The sequence below is a fragment of the Anoplophora glabripennis genome, unplaced genomic scaffold (genome assembly GCF_000390285.2).
Source record: "Anoplophora glabripennis isolate ALB-LARVAE unplaced genomic scaffold, Agla_2.0 scaffold1224, whole genome shotgun sequence".
Classification (NCBI taxonomy): domain Eukaryota; kingdom Metazoa; phylum Arthropoda; class Insecta; order Coleoptera; family Cerambycidae; genus Anoplophora; species Anoplophora glabripennis.
The window spans coordinates 68,418-89,644 of record NW_019418511.1 but is presented as its reverse complement, the minus strand read 5'-3'; the positions used below and the strand labels follow the sequence as shown (position 1 = coordinate 89,644).

Sequence of the window (21,227 nt, the reverse complement as noted above, 5' to 3'; positions counted from 1 at the left end):
TATTTCCTTTTTTTTTAGTATATATCACTGAGATCGTTATTCACAAATGAATTTCATACATCCTCCATTCCTTATATATACAGCTGTTCAAGCATGCGTTGTATTCATTCCAATATCACACCAATGTCAAAGCCAAATTCTCTATGTGACATTCTCAAGCAATATTTATCTCTAACATTTAACTGAATATATTTAAAATGAATGTCATATAACATGCTGTAGGTATCATTCGCGCCAAACAAATGTAATTTCAAGGTTAATTGCAACGTTTTTAAAACACCAGCAAATTTGTTGTTGGTGCGATATTTTTAAATTTATTTTGAGCGTCAAAATGCATTTATATAAATAGATATATCTATTTCAAATGAATGACCTAATTCATAGTATACATATATAATTTCAAGGTTAACTGTAATGTTTTAAATGTAAATCAAGTGAATGTCATCACACGATGTGATATTTTTTCGTTTTTACACACAAAACAAAAATTAATGTGCATATATTTTAACTAAAACCAACCCAAAGCCAACTTGAAATATTTGAATTATTTAACTCGAATCGTAGTAGGCGTGACCAAATGTATTAATCGTTTCGCTTGAAGGTAAAGTTATATAACAAACCGCTGTCAACAGCGCCATATTTAAATTTTATTTTAGCGCCAAACGTAGGCGATCGCAGTCTGTTCATGGTTAAGTCAGCATGTGCTTTTTCGCGCGTTTTTCCTCTCATTGATTATTTGGGTTCGTCCGTTGAATGTATGGTATTCGTTCAAGGCCACACACGTGAGATATTTGAATTTTTGTCGAGTAGGCGTGGTTTATAAAATATCGATCGCTTCTAGTGTCCTTTGAAGGTTATATTATATATTTGAATTTTATTTTAACCGACATTTTAAGTAGGCGTGGCTATTTATTGATCGTTTCGTTAGTTCTTCTTTCATCCGCTAAATAGATGACTATGTATACGAGGGCAGGCATACGAGGGTAGCAGAATATTTTAGGAATTGTAATAGTTACTTATTTATGCATTATTAATAATTACACATACTTTGCAGAACTATATATTGACTATTATTTTAATATATATTTATTTCTTTTCTCTTTTTACATCTTGAATTCTATAAATTCCTTACAAACTTATGAACTTAGAGATATGGTCACACTATAACGAAATATTTAAAAATAGCATTTAAATATGTCAACTGAAGGTCACCTCCTCATGTATCATTTCTTCCTATTTAACATTAGATAAATGTCATTTCAAGGTTAATTATGCTATTTATATACTTTTTTTCTCTACTCATTTAACAAATAAGACAACAATAAAAGTTTAAATATATTTATATTTATGTTGTTTATTCCACATTACAATAATAGACAAATAGTTAATACAATAAAATTTGTTAATATTAGATATACAATATTATACAATTTTAAGATAATATATAAATTACATAAAAATTTAATGATATGTTATATATCATCTTCATTACCAGCATTATTTTCTTGAGCTGCTAATTTGTATTTTACAACAGTTGCATATGGTAGATAATCCAACAAATTAGAAATAACAAATTGTTTTAGTCCTATCTCCACCATTTTCACGCAAAAATTGTCCAAATTTATAGTTTCACTTAAATAATTACTACATAATGATGCACCACGGCGATGTTTTTCATAATCCTCCTCCAACTGTTTAATTTTTTCTTCAGAGAAGCAGTAATTCATGTCATAATTAGATGCGTGAAGACAATCTATTGCCACACAATCTAGCTCATTCATCAATCTCTTTACGGCTGACTGGAGGTCCTCAGCATCGGTCCAATTTTGACTAGCATAATGCATCCACATTTTCAATAGTTGTTCTATAAATAAATAAAAAAAAAATGATATGAAAACGGGTATTATAGTAATAAGATTAAAAAATTATTTATTACCTATTGGAATTATAAAACATTAACAGAGAAGCCACCTTATATTATTATACTGACTAAATAGTGTAAATTACTTATATTGACTAGAATATACTCTATATATAAAACATATTTGTTACTACTAGATATATATTTTTTTATTTAAATTAAATAAACAAAAATTAAATGACAATTCCAAATTTTAACAACGCTTTACATTTACCATCTTTAAATACAGGCTCACTTTGACCTAAATAAGTTATCGTATATTGTTCCCAAGAGGAATTCATTTTATTCAAAATATCTTCTGTTATGTGTTCTGTAACCCTCTTTGGTAAAAAACACTTGAAATTTAAATTACACTTTTCATCAAACAATATAGCTAAAATGGACTTTCCAAAACGTGTATTGACAAAAGATAGTTTTTTTATCGGATATTGTGTATCAATTTCCAACGAGGAAACTGACCTTCGCATAATATCATTGAATTCACCGTTAATATTACTATTTATTTTATTTAATTCATCAATTGATAATGCCATTTTTATATTATAATTCCCTGTAATATCTAGTCAGCAATAAATACAATAATTGTTCTCACTTCAAAAATTTTTTTGACACAAAATTTACACTATTGTAGACCCTCACTGCAGGGTTGGCACACAACGAAATGTAATTCTTCACTCTGATCTCCTCTCTTGTATAGAAAATACACTGCAATTCAAATGCACCACGTCACAATAATGTATACACAACATTAAAACAACTACTTAATTTCAAGGTTAAATGCACTGTTTAAACGTAAATCAAGCCAATGACGTCACATAATGTGATAATTTTTCGTCTTTTGAACTAGCTCAAGGTCACCACACCCTCATAAAATATTTATCCGCACCGATAGACATATTTCAAATTTAATTTTAAGGTTAACGGCAATGCCAAAGTCAAATGAAGGTCATCTTCTCATGTAAAACTCCTCCTCTCTCACATCCCATGCAAATCTAATTTCAAGGTTAACTGCAATGCAAAGGTCAAATGAAAGTCACCATCCTACGTCACCTTCGGCTTTCAGCCTCAAGGTCATCCATACACCATCGTCATCGGCCTTCGGCCTCAAGGTACATCCCAAGCCAGAAAGTGGAGGGGGGAGACTGAGACCGCAAAAATACCCTACTAGCCTAGAAAATCTTACTGTCTACTAATGTAATTTGATAAACACAATTTACACATAACACAAAATAAGAAAAACAAAATAATAAGTTTCTCAAAAACGTATAGATCTATTGAATTATTACCCACAATTCTTGCCCATACATTAATTATGAATCGGAGCTGGCCTTCTGTTAGCACAGTACTAACAAAAGACCAGCACCGATTCATAATAATGTATGGGCAGGAATAGTGGGTGATAATTTATTAGGTCTATACGTGTTTGAGGAACGTCTGAATGGACATCGATATTTGCGGCTACTATTAAACAATGTTCCATTAGACACCTAAAAATGTCGTTATAAACAATTTTCACTGTATATTAATCCAGAAATGACCACCCCTAGCAGTTTTAGAATATTTATTCAAAAATGACCCCATGTAAGCTTAAGGAGCTTATGTAAGATCATAAGGAGTGTTTGTGTTCCGAATTTCACTTCAATAGTGGTTCAAAAGTTATGAGGGAAAATCAGGAAAAAATTCCTACTTCAACGCCCTCTATCTCTGAAACTGTGCGATTTAGGAAATAAGTTTATATCGTGAATGAACATTATTTTAACCTGTTCTATCGATTCCTGAACTAATCCAGATTAAACCTGAATCACTCTGTATACAGGGTGGTCCAGTTTCCGATGTGGAAACTTAAGGGACCGACAGAGATTCAAAAAATGTGTGATATATAAACTATTTTCGAAAAAATACTTAGTTAAGGAAATATATTGTATATTATATATAGTGTTCAAGATTGGTTTAAAAAAATCAAATTTATTAATTGTTGTCAAATGGCTAAAGATATTTCAATGAAATTTTGTACACGTTAACTGCCATCGAGAGAGCACGTTTTGCAATGAAAAACATTATTTTTAGTTTTGCCAGGGGGGCCCGTACTAACACGTTACTAGATATTTCTAAAGAAAAAATTGATATACCACTGCTTATACATAAAATAAAGATTAGTTTTGGATTCTTCATTCAATTCCGAAGAAAAATGCTCTCTTTCAATTTTTCTGTACCACTCAGCGTTTTCGAGTAAAAAAATAAAAAATCCTTTTTAACACATAGAATGTAAATGTAATTTCATTTTTTCTGTTAATGAAAATGTAATAATAAAACAACAGATTTAATTAGTGGTGTACAACAACAGCAACAACAATATTAATAAAATAAAATAAAAATGTAAGTTAAAGAAATTGCTCGAAATGTAGTCCACCCATGTCAATACATTTACATTTACATTTACATCGTGTAACTAATGAATTTATTGCCAACAGCTACTTCATTTAGATTTCGCCGCATATCTTGCAGGCTTGCTGAATCCTTAAAACTAAATCATCTCGTAAAAGTCCAGTGGATTAAAATCCGGTGACCTGGGTGGCCAGGTCTCTGGTCCAATACCATTAACCATACCATGATTCATGTCATTCCTCCCTAGCCGGCCAATCCAACGTTGCGGGTAATTAGTATTTAGCTCTTACAGCTATTCCAAAATGCGGGGGAGCTTCATCTAGTTGTATCCATCTTTCATGTTAACAAGTACCTATATCCTCGATGTAGTCCTGCAGGCTATTAGTAAGAAATTCATTTTGAAATGATCGTGGCCGAATTTCTCGAGGATTTTCGTGTGCCCAAACATGGATATTGTGGTAATTCGTTATTCCACGTCTACTGAATGAGAATTCATTTGTCCACAGAATTTTGTGCAAAAAGTCGGGATTTTTTTCTGTCGAGTTTAAAAGCCACTGGCAAAACCTTATTCGCTTTTCAGCATCCCCAGGGTGTAAATTCTGAATGGGCTGTAGGTGATATGCATGCCTGTGATCATCTCGTAATGTTCGTAATATTTGACTTAGATATTTGTAGTTGCTTAGCTGCTCTGCGAGAGCTGAGCCTCAGGTTGTCATCAAAAGTACGAAGAATACGATTCCGATTGTTATTGCGGACAGTTCATTATTAACAGACAGACCAAAGTTACGAAACTTTTGATATGTTCCAATGAAGTCACGAGCATCTGGAATTCTTCTATTTGGATACCATCATCGATATTCACGAACTGCCGCTTCCGCATTTCCATCACAAAATCCGTAACAAAAATGAATATCTGCGTTTTCTTCGTTACTAAAAAGCACTTTTCCGGATAACACTATTAATAACTACAACAAAACAATAATTACAAATCAAATTACTAGAGAGTTAACTAAATGTGACACAGTTACTAATTAATTTGAGAGATAAATTTGTTATTTTGTCGTACTTGCCCAATTGTTTTTCACAGATCACTATGAAAACATTGTGTCGTATAGAAAAATCGAGCTTTTTTCTTCCAAATTGAATGAAGAATCCAAAACTGATTTTTATTTTATGTAAAAGCAGTGGCATACCAATTTAGTAGTTAACATCTACAAAATTTCATTGAAATATCTTTAGCCGTTTGACAACAATTTGATTTTTTTAAACCAATCTTGAACACCTTGTTTTTCCTTAACGAAGCATTTTTCGAATATAGTTTATATATCAAACTCATATTATTTTTTGAATCTCCATCGGTCCCTGAAGTTTCCGCATCTGAAATTACATTTACAATGTATGTGTTAAAATGTTTTTTTATTTTTTTACTCAAAAACGCTAAATCGTACAGAAAAATCGAAAGAGAGCTTTTTTCTTCCAAACTGAATGAAGAATCCAAAACTGATTTTTATTTTATGTAAAATCAGAGGCGTACTAGTTTTTTCTTTATAAAGACCCAGTAACGTGCTATTACGAACGCCGTTGGCAAAACTAAAAATAATGTTTTTCACTGCAAAACGTGCTCTCTCGATGGTAGTTAACCTCTACAAAATTTTATTGAAATATCTAACCGTTTGACAACAATTAATAAATTTGATATTTTTAAACCAATCTTGAACACCTTGTATTTCCTTAACGAAGCATTATTCGAATAGTTTATATATTAAACTCATATTATTTTTTTCTATCGATCTCTGAAGTTTCCGCATTGGAAACTGGCCCACCCTGTATACAGGGTGATTCACAAATGGTGACCAAAAATGAAACCTCGTATTCTTTGGTGAATTTTAATATAAAGGGAGTCTTTCCTATAAGGTTTTTATCTAGGACGCTTCGTTAAAGAGAAAAAAATATATTTTTTAAGTTTTTTAAATAATTTAAAAACTAGTAAGTGAAATAATTTGAAATTGGGCACATGTTTTTATGTAAACATTGTCTAAAATCTAAGGGCTTCTCCTAAAACTTACATGCTCCAGTAGCGGTGATACAGGGTATTGGCGGCATATTTTTCTAAATAAAATAGTACCTACGCCACTGCTTTACAGCAACAACCATGATATTTTCGGATTCGTCTTTGAATTTTCTACAAATTACTGCTCTCCTGTTTTTCGAAAAAAGCCTGATTTTCGAGTAAAACTTAAAAAACGAACTGAGAACACACTTTGATATTCGAATATAATGCTTTTTAAAATTACATGGTGGGCTGCGATGGCAACTTTGACATTTTGAGCTGTTAGAAGAAAGAATCAAAATGCTATTCATCAGATTCAAGCAACAATAAATTTCGAACAAATTACATTCTCGTTACCTACTATAAAGATGTCGGGTCTGTGTTCGTGGATATGGAGGTATTTTTGAGCATTTAATCAAATAAAATCATTAAAATGATGACTAATGTTATTAATTTCTTTATTCAAATAAATAATCCAATGATTAGAGCTTGTCATGTCATTTATGTAAAAGGGCTTTCAGATGGTTTTTAAGTTTTTTATATTTTTATTATTATTATTATTATTATTTTACTTATTAGTTTTTAAATTATTTAAAAAAACTAAAAATATTTTTTGAAGTTTAACATCCTGTATCTTTTTAACGAAGCGTCCAGATAAAAACTTTATAGGTAAAACTCCCCTTAAAAGTCACCAAAGAATATGAGATTTCATTTTTGATTACCATTTGTGAATCAACCTGTATATACAGGGTGTCGCGCTTAAATGTGATACAAGCCTGTAGCTTCTTTATTTTTTGGCCGATTTCAAAATTTTTTATTTTGGAATGTAGGGTAAAAATAACGGTCTAACTGTGGTATTGCTGTTTTTATTAACGCAATTCGCGATCATCAAAAACATTCGCGCTCTAGCTTGTCTCGATCACATCGCGGTCTCCCGAGTAAGGGGAGCTGCCTCCCCCATAGAAATTCGAAAAGAGTACAAAAATTTTCTTAAGCTAAGAAAATATTTAGATTGGAAATTTTTAATCAAATATTTTATTTACTTAAATTTTAATTGAAAATTAATACACTACTTTATTTTTTTTAAAACAATTGTAATAAATTAGTATAAATATTTGTTTACAAAAGAATTTAAAAATATAAAATTTTATGTTAAAAAGTAGTACTTTTCCATATTTTAAAAATTTAACTCTGGAATTCTAAATTAAAAAAATAATAAATTTTTATCTATCGGCATCAAAATAAAAGTTTATAGTGTAACTAAAGCTATATATGTAACGTACCAATTTTATATAGGGGGAATGAAAAATAGAAGAACAGAAAAATAAAAACCTGGCTGAGAAATATACTATGGTACATAATCGTTTCAATGGCCTAGCAATGATGAGTATACACAGAAAGCTTATTTTTAACAACCATGAAGATTTTATTAATAAAGTGGACGACAAATTTTCAAAAAATCCGAAAAGGTTATGGTCTACCTAATTTTCGTTGAATTTCTTTATTTTTTTTAGATATTTATATATTTTTGTTTTTTTTTTGTATTAAAAAGGTTTTATTAAAAATATTTCTATAAAAATTAATTCACTGTACCTATTTTTACCTATAATTTATATTTCTCTTATCTTGCCCCCCCTAGCCCATTGGCTGGAGACGTCCTTGCTCCCGAGATTCTTTGTAAAAGATCGGTAGAGAACGCGATGCGACCGCGACGGGATCGCGACGGGACCGCGACCAGCTCGCGAACGTCTAGTGCGAATGCATACATTAGAAAACATGGAAAGAAACTCTACCGCGCGCGATCGCGACTAGCACGGTCCGCGACGGGACGGGACCGCGACCGCATAATGCGTTCTGCTTTTTGCAAAAGATCGGTAGAGAACGCGACGGGACCGCGACGGGACCGCGAACGTCTAGTGCGAATGCATACATTAGAAAACATGGGAAGGAACTCCACCGCGCGCGATCGCGACGGGACGGGACCGCGACTGCCTAGTGCGTTCTCTCCTTTAGGCTCAAATTCAAAAATCTACCTAAAGTTCCACTCACACTTATTTCATACTAAACTCAATCTAACCGTATTCATAAACAATTCTACTTCAATGAGTCACTTAAATCATACTCAAATTTCCCTCACAAATGAGTGCTAGGTAGGTAAGTGGTATCTGATGTGTGCTTATATGTTCCTAATTTATTAATTTTGTGGTTTCATAATACCCTAGCAGTATATTTTACAAATAATTAAGTCCAGGTATTCAATAAAAGATATTCTGTACGTGAACGATAGGATATCAATTATAATTATTTTTTAGAAATTAGTTCTGTTACATACGTCTTAATTCTTTCTACTCTGTCTTAAGTACATACCAGTAGTCGGAAAAATGAACTAAATATGATTATTATTGATTGACCTTTTGATTTTCATTATTTATTATTTACATTTTCAACACGAGTTATTCAAATTCTAAATAAAGAAATACCATGACATTAGGCGTTCACTGATGACATATTTTTGGTAATATTTGAGTAGCCAACTGTTCCCTTATCTAGTAATTTGTGGTTTGATGCACACTCAAGTTAACCACTCATTTATACACATTTCTGAATACCATAATTATTGAGAATGAGATGGGAGCACCCTAAGTTAAGCGAAGCATAAGTTTGATATGAGTGAAAGGTTAGTATAGAATAGATTTAGGGAAGTCTCTGAATTTGTCCCTTAAAATTAGTAGGGGTACTTCATGAAAAATTTTCGCCTAAAGTGATTCCTTGGTGGAAGGGTGTAGAAAAAAAATTTTTTTTTCAAATATTTTTAAAACGGTGGGAGGGAATAATCCCAAATTTGATAGGAATACTACACTACATACCCCTCATAACCTGAAGCCTTCAATGATTAAGAGTGTAATCCAGGTGTGGAGATATGGGGAAGCTGGACTCCTTTTTTCTTAAATATTTCTACGCCACTGACTTTGAAAAAATTTAGGTGAATTTCTAAATTTCCTTTTCCTTTTAAAGCAAAAAGTGTAACTTCACTTTTTTTCTTAATTTCTTATTTTTGAAGATAAAAATATGCTAATTATTTAAGGCTTTCACGGCCTATACTATTTAAGATGCCGTGGTTTTTTAGTTTGTTATGCCTTGGCCTATGTTTGGTCGCCACCATTTACGGACTTATAATACACTTTCTTAGGGTTGGCTAGGACTCTTGCCAACCCTGCTTTATTGTACTTGGGCTAGGCTCTAGATTCTCGCATCCTTGGAAGCACTGGATACAACCAGTAACAGAGGCCACTACAGAATATCTCAGAGGACCAACATTGTCTGAAGAACAGTTCATTCGTAGTAGGCTCAGAACCAACAGCAGGAACCAAAATCAATATCAGGGCAGGCATACAGGCTTTGACAGGGTCTGCTTCCTACAAAGCGTAGTCCGGGTACAACAAAGGTAAGACAAAGATTCCTAGCTAAGGCTAAGGAAGTGTACTATGTAAGTCTGTAACTTGTGGCGACCAAGTAAGTGCCAGTGCATAAAAACCGGAAAACTATGGGATCTTAAATTAAAAAATAATAGTTAATGGCAATTTATACTATTATACATTATTACCCATAGGCGCCGATTTTAAAACTTTTGTCGGGTGCTCGGTTGCCTTATAAGCATTTTATTGCCAGATAACATTAAAAAGGAAGAGAAATGAGTCGTCATTTGAAATAGCATGAGGTAAAAGATTTAAAATACGCATTTCTCCGAATTAGATTTTATGAAAAACTTTTTAAAAAATATATCGAAATTAATTAAACTTGTCAAAATAAATAAACTTTTGTCGGGTGCTTGAGCCCCGGAGCACTCGAGAAGTCGGCGCCTATGTTATTACCATACTGGCTTGTTTTAAATTTTTTGATATATCATTGTAATGTTTTTAGGAGATATCGAACTTAATCATGTATTTTTTTTTAGAATTCCGTAAAACTAAAATTTTGCAGTATGACAGGGCAGCATTATTTGATGACTTTACTTTTATATTAGAAGATGAATATAATTATGTACCATTTAAAGTAACAGATAATACTTTTGCGGTAGAAATAAAACCAAAACAAGGTTGGAGACCTTTCAGTGAAAGACATTTTCCAAAGTGCGTGTTCTGTATGAATCAGTATTTAAAGGTAACTATAATAAATAATTGGAATTTGAAAATATATTTCTACAAATTATATAAAAACATTGAGATTTGGTTTTCAGTTTCTGTTTTAAAGAAGGCTTAATATCCTGCTAAACACAAATTGTAATTTTTTTGTGCAGTTAGTGAAAATTTAAGTGGTTATTAATTTTTGCTATTGAAGCTTGGGAAAACTTAAAGTAAATGTTGAGGTTTTTAATATACAGGGTGGTCCGAATTTTATGCAGGAAACTTCGAGGGCAGATAGATCTCTTTAAAATAGTATGTGTTTGCCTTATAAACATTGGTCTAGAACAGAGCCCCGTTTTAGAGATACAGGGTGTTGAAGTTTTTAAACAAAATTGATAATGTATGATAGTAGGCCTTACATTTCCTATGAGCTTTAAAGGTTCAACCAGTGATGTACAACTGGACAGAGGTCACCCCTTTTTTTTACAAAAAAACCTACGCCACTGCATTTTTTACAAGTCATTGTAACTGATTTATATTCTAATGCACAAAATACGTAAAAAGGTGACTTTTATTTTTTCGCCGTTCTCAAGTTATTCATACCAATACAATCCCCTTGTGGCAGACAGTTCTAACCATAATATTACAAGAATATTTATGTTTATGCTTAAAAGTACGTGCAATTTGTAAGCATATCAACAAAATTATTTAACACCTTTCTACACCACCTGTGAGGTAGTGTCCTTGGCGTGTTTTAGTTTTTCCTGGACACCTAAAACTCTTTACAAATAAGAACAATTTAAATAAAAATAATAATAAAAATATATTCACTAAGCAACAGCAACTAAACAAGAAACAAAATTAAAATTATGTATTTACAACAACTGTTCAAAATGCGAACAACCCACATCGATACATATCTGACATCTTCTATTAATTGAATTAATTGAAGCTAATATCATGTGGTGGTTTTCTTTTAATTCATTACACCCGTCTTCTATTCGTTGCAGTAGTTATGGTCTTATATCTGTTGGAGTAGAATAAACTTTACTTTTCAGATTATCCCAAACATAGAAGTCCAGGAGGTTTAGATATGGCAATCTGGCTGACCAAGACACTGGACCCTCTGCACCATTATGGTTGACATTGGCATTTGGTCTTCTACATTTGGTAAACGTACATTTATTATGATTTTGATTTAAGTTGTTCTAATTTATAAAGATAGTGGGTTAGGCTTCCAAGGGAAACTAAAGCGCATAAGGAACTCTACCTCATAGGTAATGTGGAAACGAGTGTAGAGAATTTTGTTGATGTGCTTACAAATTCTACTTTTAAGCATAAACATAAAATATTTTAGTAATATTATAATTAGAAATGTCTGCACAAGGGGATTGTATTGGTATGAATGAACTTGAAAATGGCGAATATTAGGAAAAAAATTCAAGTTACCTTTTTTACGTATTTGGTCCATTAGAATATAAATCCGTTACAATAACTGAAAATGCAGTGGCGTAGGTTTTTTTTTATAAAAAAAGGGGCGACTCCTGCCCAGTTGTACACCACTGGTTGTAACTTTAGAGCTCATATTTTAGGAATGCAAGGCCTACTATCATAGATTATCTATACCAAATTTTATTGAGGTCGATTAATAGATTTCCACCCTGTATCTCTAAAATGGGGCTGTTCCAGACCAATGTTTATAAGGCAAACATATATTATTTTAAAAAGATCTATCTGCCCTCGAAGTTTCCTACCTAAAATTCAGACCATACTGTATATACAGAGTGTCCCAGAATAACGTGTACAACGGAAGACCACAGATTCGTTTGACCGCTAGATGGCCTCAAAGTTCGTGAAATTTTTTTGAATTTTATAAATAACTTGAATATGTATTAATAGATTTTGATTATTTTTGGGGTGTTGACTTTTGCTTTTAATCTACATATTTTGCTGTTATACAGAGTGTTCTTTAATACTTACAAATCCTCCAAAATTGATGTATGGTGATAATATCCGTACATAACTGTTTCCTCTTTCGGGCAATAATGACTATTTTTATTTAATAGGTGATATCATTTGGAAATTTTTGGGCCTCTTGTAAAATTTTGATTAAATGTGCGGTTTGGATACAAAAAAATATTTTTTAAATGTATACATTATCTTGCCACTCATACTACAATACTTAACAAAGGGCCAGTAGGCTCTGATTTTGTAGGTTGACTGTAATTTCAGTTTGATCTTTAAATCATTGTACCTGCCAATTCTGTTTTAGTAGAAGCGGAATAATAAATATTCACAATGAACATGTGTATGTATGCTCAAGAAAATCCACATGCTATCAAACTGAAACATTATGAGCATGAATTTCGCATCAATGTTTGGTTTGGGATTATTGATAGCATTATTATTGACTGTGTTATTCTACCAATAGACTGAATGGGGAAATTTATTTAGAATTTTTGCAAAACCCGATTTATTGGAAGATGTGCCATTATTATTCATAGCTAACATGTGGTTTATGCATGATGGAGCTCCACCACATTTCACGGTAATTGTCTGGTAGTATCTGAACCAAAGATTCCCTCGTCGATGGATCGGTAGAGGGATAATGTTTCTGTTAACTGGCCTGTACGTTCACCAGACTTAACACCTCGCGACTATTATCTTTGAAGCACTCTGAAAACAACAGTGCATACTTCCACATCTAACACTGAAGAAATGTTGTGGAGGCATATCCAAAATACCATAAATGTTTAAAAAAATAATCCTTAAGAACTGCAAAGGGTGTTATTTAACTTCACCAAATTAATTTTGAACAGTTTTTATAAGTTGTACTAAATTTAATAACATCAACTTTGTTATTTTTATCTCCAGCATTTTTTATTGTATTTGATTGTTTTTACGAATTATTTCAATAAAACATGTTATTTGTGTTGGAAAAGTACTTGTGAACAAGGAAAATGCCTTTTACGAATGTGGACCCGTATGTTGGCAGTTTATTTTCAATGTTTGGAAAATGCCGTTATAGCTTCAAGAGAATACGCTTTGTGATACCCTCGTAGAATACGTTACTCCAGAGTAGTATTTCAGCATTTATCCAGACGCCACTACATTCTGTAAGAAGACATCGCCGTGCAAGAACGGAAGATAATATTATTAATGTGTTGGCTTGTGACCGTTTAAATCCCCAAATAAATGTTAGGGAACTAGTTAGAGACCTAGGAATTTCATATGGAGCACAAGCACTTTTCTCACACGAATAACACTAATCTTGCACGAAGCAAGAGCTGTTACATATCGTTTGACATAATTGTTCATTTGTCTATTTTCATAGGACATAGTCTGCCTCGTTATGGAAACAATAATTATAAATACTCTGATGTTTGGAATTAATAAAAAATTAAACATTGCAGCTATCAAAAAAAAAAAAAATCAAAATATAGCAAGTACTTTTTCGGTATAGTTTTACAATTTAATTTTGGCTTGAATTATGTCAATGTTATTTAGAGAACTAAATAAAGGAGGATGTTCTAGCACAACTTCACTATTTTAGCAATAACTTGAAAACGAAAAAGATATCAACATCCGGTTTGTATATGTTTTCCTTAATAAATGGTTTATCAAGCCATGAAAAAAAATATATAGTTGCATTTAAGTTTTCTAGTAAACGGAGACAATTACAAAACTTTTCTCATTAGTGTCGTCTACCGTTGTGCACGAAAATAATATTTTTATTCCCAAATCATAAATATAAATTTTATTAATAGTTCTTTAAAATGAGCCATCGTTTATTGAAATCGATTAAGGCATTTAGAAGTTATGACAATTTATAAATTTCAAGATGGCGTCCTTCATACTGGTGTTGCTATGGTAATAACAAAAAAAAGTTCAAACAAAACTTGTGAAGCGTTTAACAGTGTATCTAAAACGTGTATTTTCAACTTACGTTATACAGGGTGTATAAACGAAATTTCGAAAAAACGGCAATTCTCTATAACACTATAATAGTTGCACCCCTAGCGGTGAAGTTACAAACTTGAAAATATTTTAAATCAATTTCTTTTGGCCGTACTTGTTAATAGATTTTTTACCCCATAATCGTAGCACGTCTAGCCTCCTATATACAGCCGCTCGATACCGTTAATGGATTTACCCTGTATATATATATTGTTATGATTTGTTTGCATGATAATTCAAAACGTATCAAAGAATGGACTAAAATATAAATTCTTGAAATAAATAAAAACATTTAACTGCAGTATAGTAAAATCTGAAACAAAAAGGGCGTGGAATACAGAATAAAGTAAAATGAAGGATATTTTTACCTATAAAATAAGTTTGTAATAGTAAGTCTTAAAATTGTTCTATGAAACGTTTCAACTGTCAAAATTGTGACTAAAATTGAATTTACACGTTCAATAATAATTATTAATAATAATAATAATAATAATAATAATAATAATAATAATAATAATAATAATAATAATAATAATAATAATAATAATAATAATAATAATAATAATAATAATAATAATAATAATAATAATAATAATAATAATAATAATAATAATAATAATAATAATAATAATAATAATAATAATAATAATAATAATAATAATAATAATAATAATAATAATAATAATAATAATAATAATAATAATAATAATAATAATAATAATAATAATAATAATAATAATAATAATAATAATAATAATAATAATAATAATAATAATAATAATAATAATAATAATAATAATAATAATAATAATAATAATAATAATAATAATAATAATAATAATAATAATAATAATAATAATAATAATAATAATAATAATAATAATAATAATAATAATAATAATAATAATAATAATAATAATAATAATAATAATAATAATAATAATAATAATAATAATAATAATAATAATAATAATAATAATAATAATAATAATAATAATAATAATAATAATAATATCTCTACTCCTCATTCTAACTACGAGAATTAGCCCAGAAGTCGGAGACTTGTGCGGGAGAGGAGGCGGCATATTATTATTACGCAGGCCGCATTTGCGCCCAGGAACGACTTATGTTGGTAGGCCCTAACCACGATTCAGTGCAGGAATGAGGGAAACCTGGAAAACCTCATTAATTAGGGGGGTGGTCAAATGCCAACCGGTGTCAATCTCTCACATTGACCCAAGTCAACATTCTTCCACCCTACCATACCTGCACAGAGGGTGCCAATCCTCCGTACAAGCATAGCTAATCTACGGTCTACCGGCCGCGGAATTCGAAACCCGGGAAGATCGACACATCGATTTAAGTACTGACGCCTTAAACCGTGTGGCTATCGACCGCGTCAATGATTGTTAAAATGCACTCGAGTATCACAAAAAGGTTAAAAAGAATACCACAGAACTATTTTGTAATGTCAGATATCATGTAAATGGACAAGCATGAGCACATTTGGAAAAATGTCAGAATTTTGACAAATTATCGACGGAAGGTAACGGAGTTTTACACATAAAGAAGTAACATAACCGGCTCAGGAGAGTGACAGGACTCATAACGGGACACTGTCACTTTAGGAAACATCTACATAAGCTAAAGCTTGTAGACAGTCCGGTCTGCCGAGGATGTGAATCGGCGGATGAAACTTCTCTGCATATCTTGGGCGAGTGCTCGGGATTTTCACGTAGTAGAATGGCGCTCCTGGGGACACCTTATTTGGATCCCAAGGAACTCAGAGAAGTGTCAGCAAGGAAGCTTTTGGACTTTGTTAAAAAGACAAATCTACTTGCTGAATTTGACTAGTAGTGGGACGCACAATAGGCCTAATTAGGCCGCAGTGCTATGGGACTTATTAGGACCAACCACTAGGAAGAACAAGAAGAAGAAGAAGAAGAACATGCAATAAATCTGGTATAATAAAATATAGCAAACCTATGATCAGTATTTATGTGTAGAATTTAATCTGAGCCACTGAGGTTTCATGTATCGTTTAAATGTTGACAGATTATTGTACCGTCGGAATTTCTAAATTTCTAGTTTTAAAAGTGTTGTAGAACTGCAAAATAGTATGTGCAGAGTGTAAAAGAACTTCATAACATCATAAACTGCATTTAGACTACTACCCAAGTTCAAATTTCTGTGTAAGCTTTATAAGTTCTCGGTGAACTTAGAAATTTTCAGTCGTTTAATTTCAAAAAACAGGTAGACTGAAAAGTGAAAAAGGGTTAATAGTAAAGACAGTGAATAGACAGACAGTCAGAAAATTAAGTTGTATAACGTAATTTAACTACAATTTTCAAATGGAAGTAAAATCGCCAGGGCAAAGTTCAACAAATTTAGCAGTATTGGTCTGAAACATATGCGGGGACGATCAAGAACAGTAGTATTACCCTTTAATATGATGAATATTTTAAAAATCTACTAAACGACATTATGAGAGAACGTTATAAATAAAATAATTTCAAATCAAAATAATTCACTTTACCACTACAGATATAGGCTGTTAATAAAACTAACAATAAAAAATACGGGCGAATTTACCTACACCGACGACCATGCCGTTAAAAGAATTTCACTGAACTGCCGGTTAGTGATGTCAATATTGTAATTATTCGTTACTTTTTATCCGTTACTAGAATAAGTAACGAATACTGAGTAATCGATGAGAAAAGTATTCGATACTGGTAACTTTTTAAGTAGAGATTCTTCTCCAAGTTTCGATACATGTAATCACGATAATCGGTAATACTCGGACTCGGTTCGGAATATTTACTGAACGCGTGGATTTCAGATTTGGTATTATATTTTACTGAAGCGTCTAATACTCCTAGATACAATAATTTGTATCGGGTCTCGGAATATTTATCATGTACTCGTTCGACGGGTATCGCAAGGAAAAAGTAGTGCTTAGTCGTCAGCCTATAGGATTGTTACTTAAGATGAAATACCTTTTTGTTGACATTTAATTAAACAGCTGTAGAATATATTTAATCAGTAATTAATCAATGTAATTATTTAATTCGTAGTTTGCTGCAGTATAGTAGATACCTATACACCTGAAGAGTAAAGTAAGTAAATAATAAATAAACATACAAAACTTAAATTATCTATACAGGGTGATTCATTAACAATGGGAAAATCGGAATCTGAAGATACTACACGTGAAATGATAACTATTGACTCAAACATGCCTTATCCGAAAGTTGATAGTTTCGGAAATGCAGGGTGTTGAAAGTTAAAATTTTAAATCGTTTTTTTGCGATTATTCTGAAAATATGTAGGTTAGGAACTTAAAAATTTGTGAACCTATATTTTTTAAGCGACAAATAAGATGCGTGTTGCAATTTCATCGTTGCTCACAGAGGGCGCCACATACGACCAATTTTACCGAAAATTTAATGAATAACTTTGCTACCCGCTTGTGGGTGGAAAAATAAAATTCCAATAGATTTTCCTTTCCAAGGACAATAAGGCTCTCTCCAACGATAGGGTTGGCCCTAGCTCAGCTCAGCAATGGGGGTGGGGTTGATATAACTGAAAATAATTCTCTTAAGGCGCCACCCGTTTTACAACCCGATGGACAGTACGCAAGAATGCTGGAGAGACGCCGAAACCTTACAGTACGAAAAAAACGGGAAAAAGGTATAAATAAAAGCCCTAAGGAAGCAACTATTCAAACGGTAACTTTAATTTATTTAAATGACCGGTGCCCAAAGTATCTGACCACGGTTACAATCGCTTAACTAATCTAGTTGTCAATATCGGTCGATTATGCACCTTTTAGATAGGTTTGGCAAAATAGTGCTAATTAAGTATACGTAATCTAAATAGTAACAGGTAAAGATAACCCTCCCCGATAGCGCTATTGGTTCGGTGTACAAAATTCCAAATAAATAAATTACATAAAACTTATGTCTTATAATCCAAATTAAGTGCCTAATCGTATAAATATTATTTATATTTTCTTCAGATTGTATGGAAACAATGTTAAGTAAAGTGTAAGCGAATAAAGGCCATTTAAATAGTAACAAGGGCAAGTATCGGTGAGTTCAGCGTAAACAAAGAATGAATAGTATTAAAAGTTTTGTAAGTGAATCTAAANATAGTCAACGCCCATTTCGCCCTTCCACAAATAAGAAGTGGATCTTATTTGTGGAAGGGCGAAACGGGCGGTGACAAAGAGAAGCCTTCATTATAGCCATCCTTCTCTATCGCATGGATTTCTATGTCTTACTTTATCGCTCTCACGTAACTTGTGATAGACCATCGGCGCTTTCCTACACGGTACCTATACCGAAATAATGTAAACTTATAAACTATAATAAAAGAACAGGGCAAGGTCGGCAAGAATTGTAAATAAATAATGTATGTACCTTATTAACAAATTAACTAATAAGTTACCTAACAGTACGCCAAACTAAATAACAAAAAAACTGCCGGGGTAAGTACTAAGTAGTAATATCTATCTAATAAGGTGAGTAACGTAATTATCAGGTAGCGGAATGAAATAAGTAAAATAGGCGGTGATAATTGTTACCACGTAAGCTAAATTTCCAAAAGAATAGCGTAAAATATATGTGTACCCTATATGAGAACAAGCCAGATCAGAAAGGGATTAACTACTATAAATAACGTGACATGCATAACTTAAAATTAGTCTTATCTGAGCGGTTTCTGCAGCACCAGTGACAGGTTCCAATGATTATGCAGGGGAAGATTTACTACTCCAACCATACAGGAGCATCCACAAAAGGACATGAAGCCAGGCAGCAACTGGGAGTTATGTAAGGCGAGTCTTGGATAGGGATACTACTCTCCAGTGCAGATAATAATCCAGCCAAAGCGAGGAGTAACCCTGTGTGTTGTTTAACCAAGGTCCAGGGTTACTATACCTTGGACTTCCAATGTCAATTTATCACCCGGTATATGAGAGTGAAGTAGGAAAACACCCAGCACACTAATAGCGACGAAGAAGGTGACGTTAAGGGTGGGAGTGCGAATAAAATGAGGCGCAATTGAAACAAGGACGAGGACGATTACGAGAACGAGGCCTAAAAAAAAGACAAGCATGTCTAAGTAGGTATCTCGGTGGGGTAGAGATACAGAAAATTAGTGAAGATTATTTAAAGTTTTACCTTTGTTGTAGGGCGGCCTCGTGGTGAATGGTACCTTATGTCGGGTTTTTTGGGCACAAATCCAACCAACACCGGTTGACTCTGGATTCACCAGAACTAACAAAACAAATTTTTGCCCACAAAATGCAGCAAGATCCGCAAAAGCGATATTTATCGTAACGAGAACACACGCTGCTAAGTCGACAATTCTCTTTTGTCTCTCGCGACGAAGAGCACAGGAGGAAGTAAGAAATACCTGAGACCAAAAAAAGAGGAAAGAAAAAGTCCGTTCGGCCGTATATCGACAGGGAACTTCATATTTACCTACCGCCGACAATTTAATAAACAAATTTCAATATTTTAGGAAAAATATAACAAGTTAAACCATACCATAATATTTGTTTATGATAGAAAATAAATAAATATCCTAATTTAAAGTTTTCATTTGTGGCTGGGAGATTGCAATTCTATTGTGGTTTACATGATTACCTAGCTATTTTTTTATTTATTTTGTTTTAAGAGACACCGATATGAATTTAAATAAAATAATAAAAATAAAAATAAGCCCGTAACAACTTTGTACCCTGTATGTCTAACATGAAAATTGATTCAAAACCTGACAGAGCAATCATTTTTCCATTAATTATGTACTCTTGTTTCATTTCGGGATCTCGATCCGTTTTCGAGAAAAATCGATATAACGAACACTATGTCTTGATAATACGAGAAATTAAAAGCGAAACAAACTAAGTGTTTCTTCATGTTATTACAACAATTAACAATAAAACAAATGAAATACGTAATAATGATTTAAAGTAATTTTTCGAAAAATCCACTGTTGACATTGATACACTTTACACAACGTTTTCTAAGAGATCTTCGAGTTTGAAACAACATACTGGGATTGAGTCTGACTTCGTTGGTAGCGATTTGTATTCTTTGTCGTAACTCTTCACGCGAACCAATAGATTATTTGTAAACTATCTCTCATTCGAGACCAAAAAGAAAAATCAAGATGATTGAAGTCCGGACTTCTGGGTGGCCAAGCAAAAATGCTTTCATGGCCAATCCAGCGATTTGGAAAAACTGCATCTAAATATGCACGCACTGGCCGAGAAAAATGCGGTGGAGCTCCGTCGTGCATGATCCACATGTCTCTTCTTAAATAAAGTAGAACTTCTTCAAGCCGTGGAAGCATTTTTGCTTGGCCACCCAGAAGTCAGGACTTCAATCCTCTCAATTTTTCTATTTGTTTTCGAATGAAAGATATAGTTTACAAAGAATCTATTGCTTCGCGTGAAGAGTTATGGCAAAGAATACAAAATGCTACCAAAGAAGTCAGACTCAATCCCAATATGTTGTTTCAAACTCGAAGATCTCTCAGAAAACGTTGTGTAAAGTGTATCAGTGTCAACAGTGGATTCTTCGAAAAATTACTTTAAATCATTATTACGTATTTCATTTGTTTTATTGTTAATTGTTGTAATAACATGAAGAAACACTTAGTTTGTTTCGCTTTTAATTTCTCGTATTATCAAGACATAGTGTTCGTTAAATCAATTTTTCTCGAAAACGGATCGAGATCCCGAAATGAAACAAGAGTACATAATTAATGGAAAAATGAT

At 32.4% G+C, this 21,227-nt stretch overlaps 1 protein-coding gene across 1 annotated transcript in view; it reads left to right on the top strand.

The window, feature by feature from the left end:
* The first annotated feature begins 4,709 nt into the window (after nucleotides 1-4,709).
* LOC111692655 (inositol-pentakisphosphate 2-kinase) overlaps nucleotides 4,710-21,227 on the top strand; it is a 61,086-nt gene continuing 44,568 nt past the window's right edge. The window contains exons 1-2 of the mRNA XM_023456730.1: nucleotides 4,710-4,764; nucleotides 10,312-10,517. Of these exons, the coding sequence (XP_023312498.1) occupies nucleotides 4,710-4,764; nucleotides 10,312-10,517 (261 nt within the window). The remainder of the gene's footprint in view (nucleotides 4,765-10,311; nucleotides 10,518-21,227) is intronic.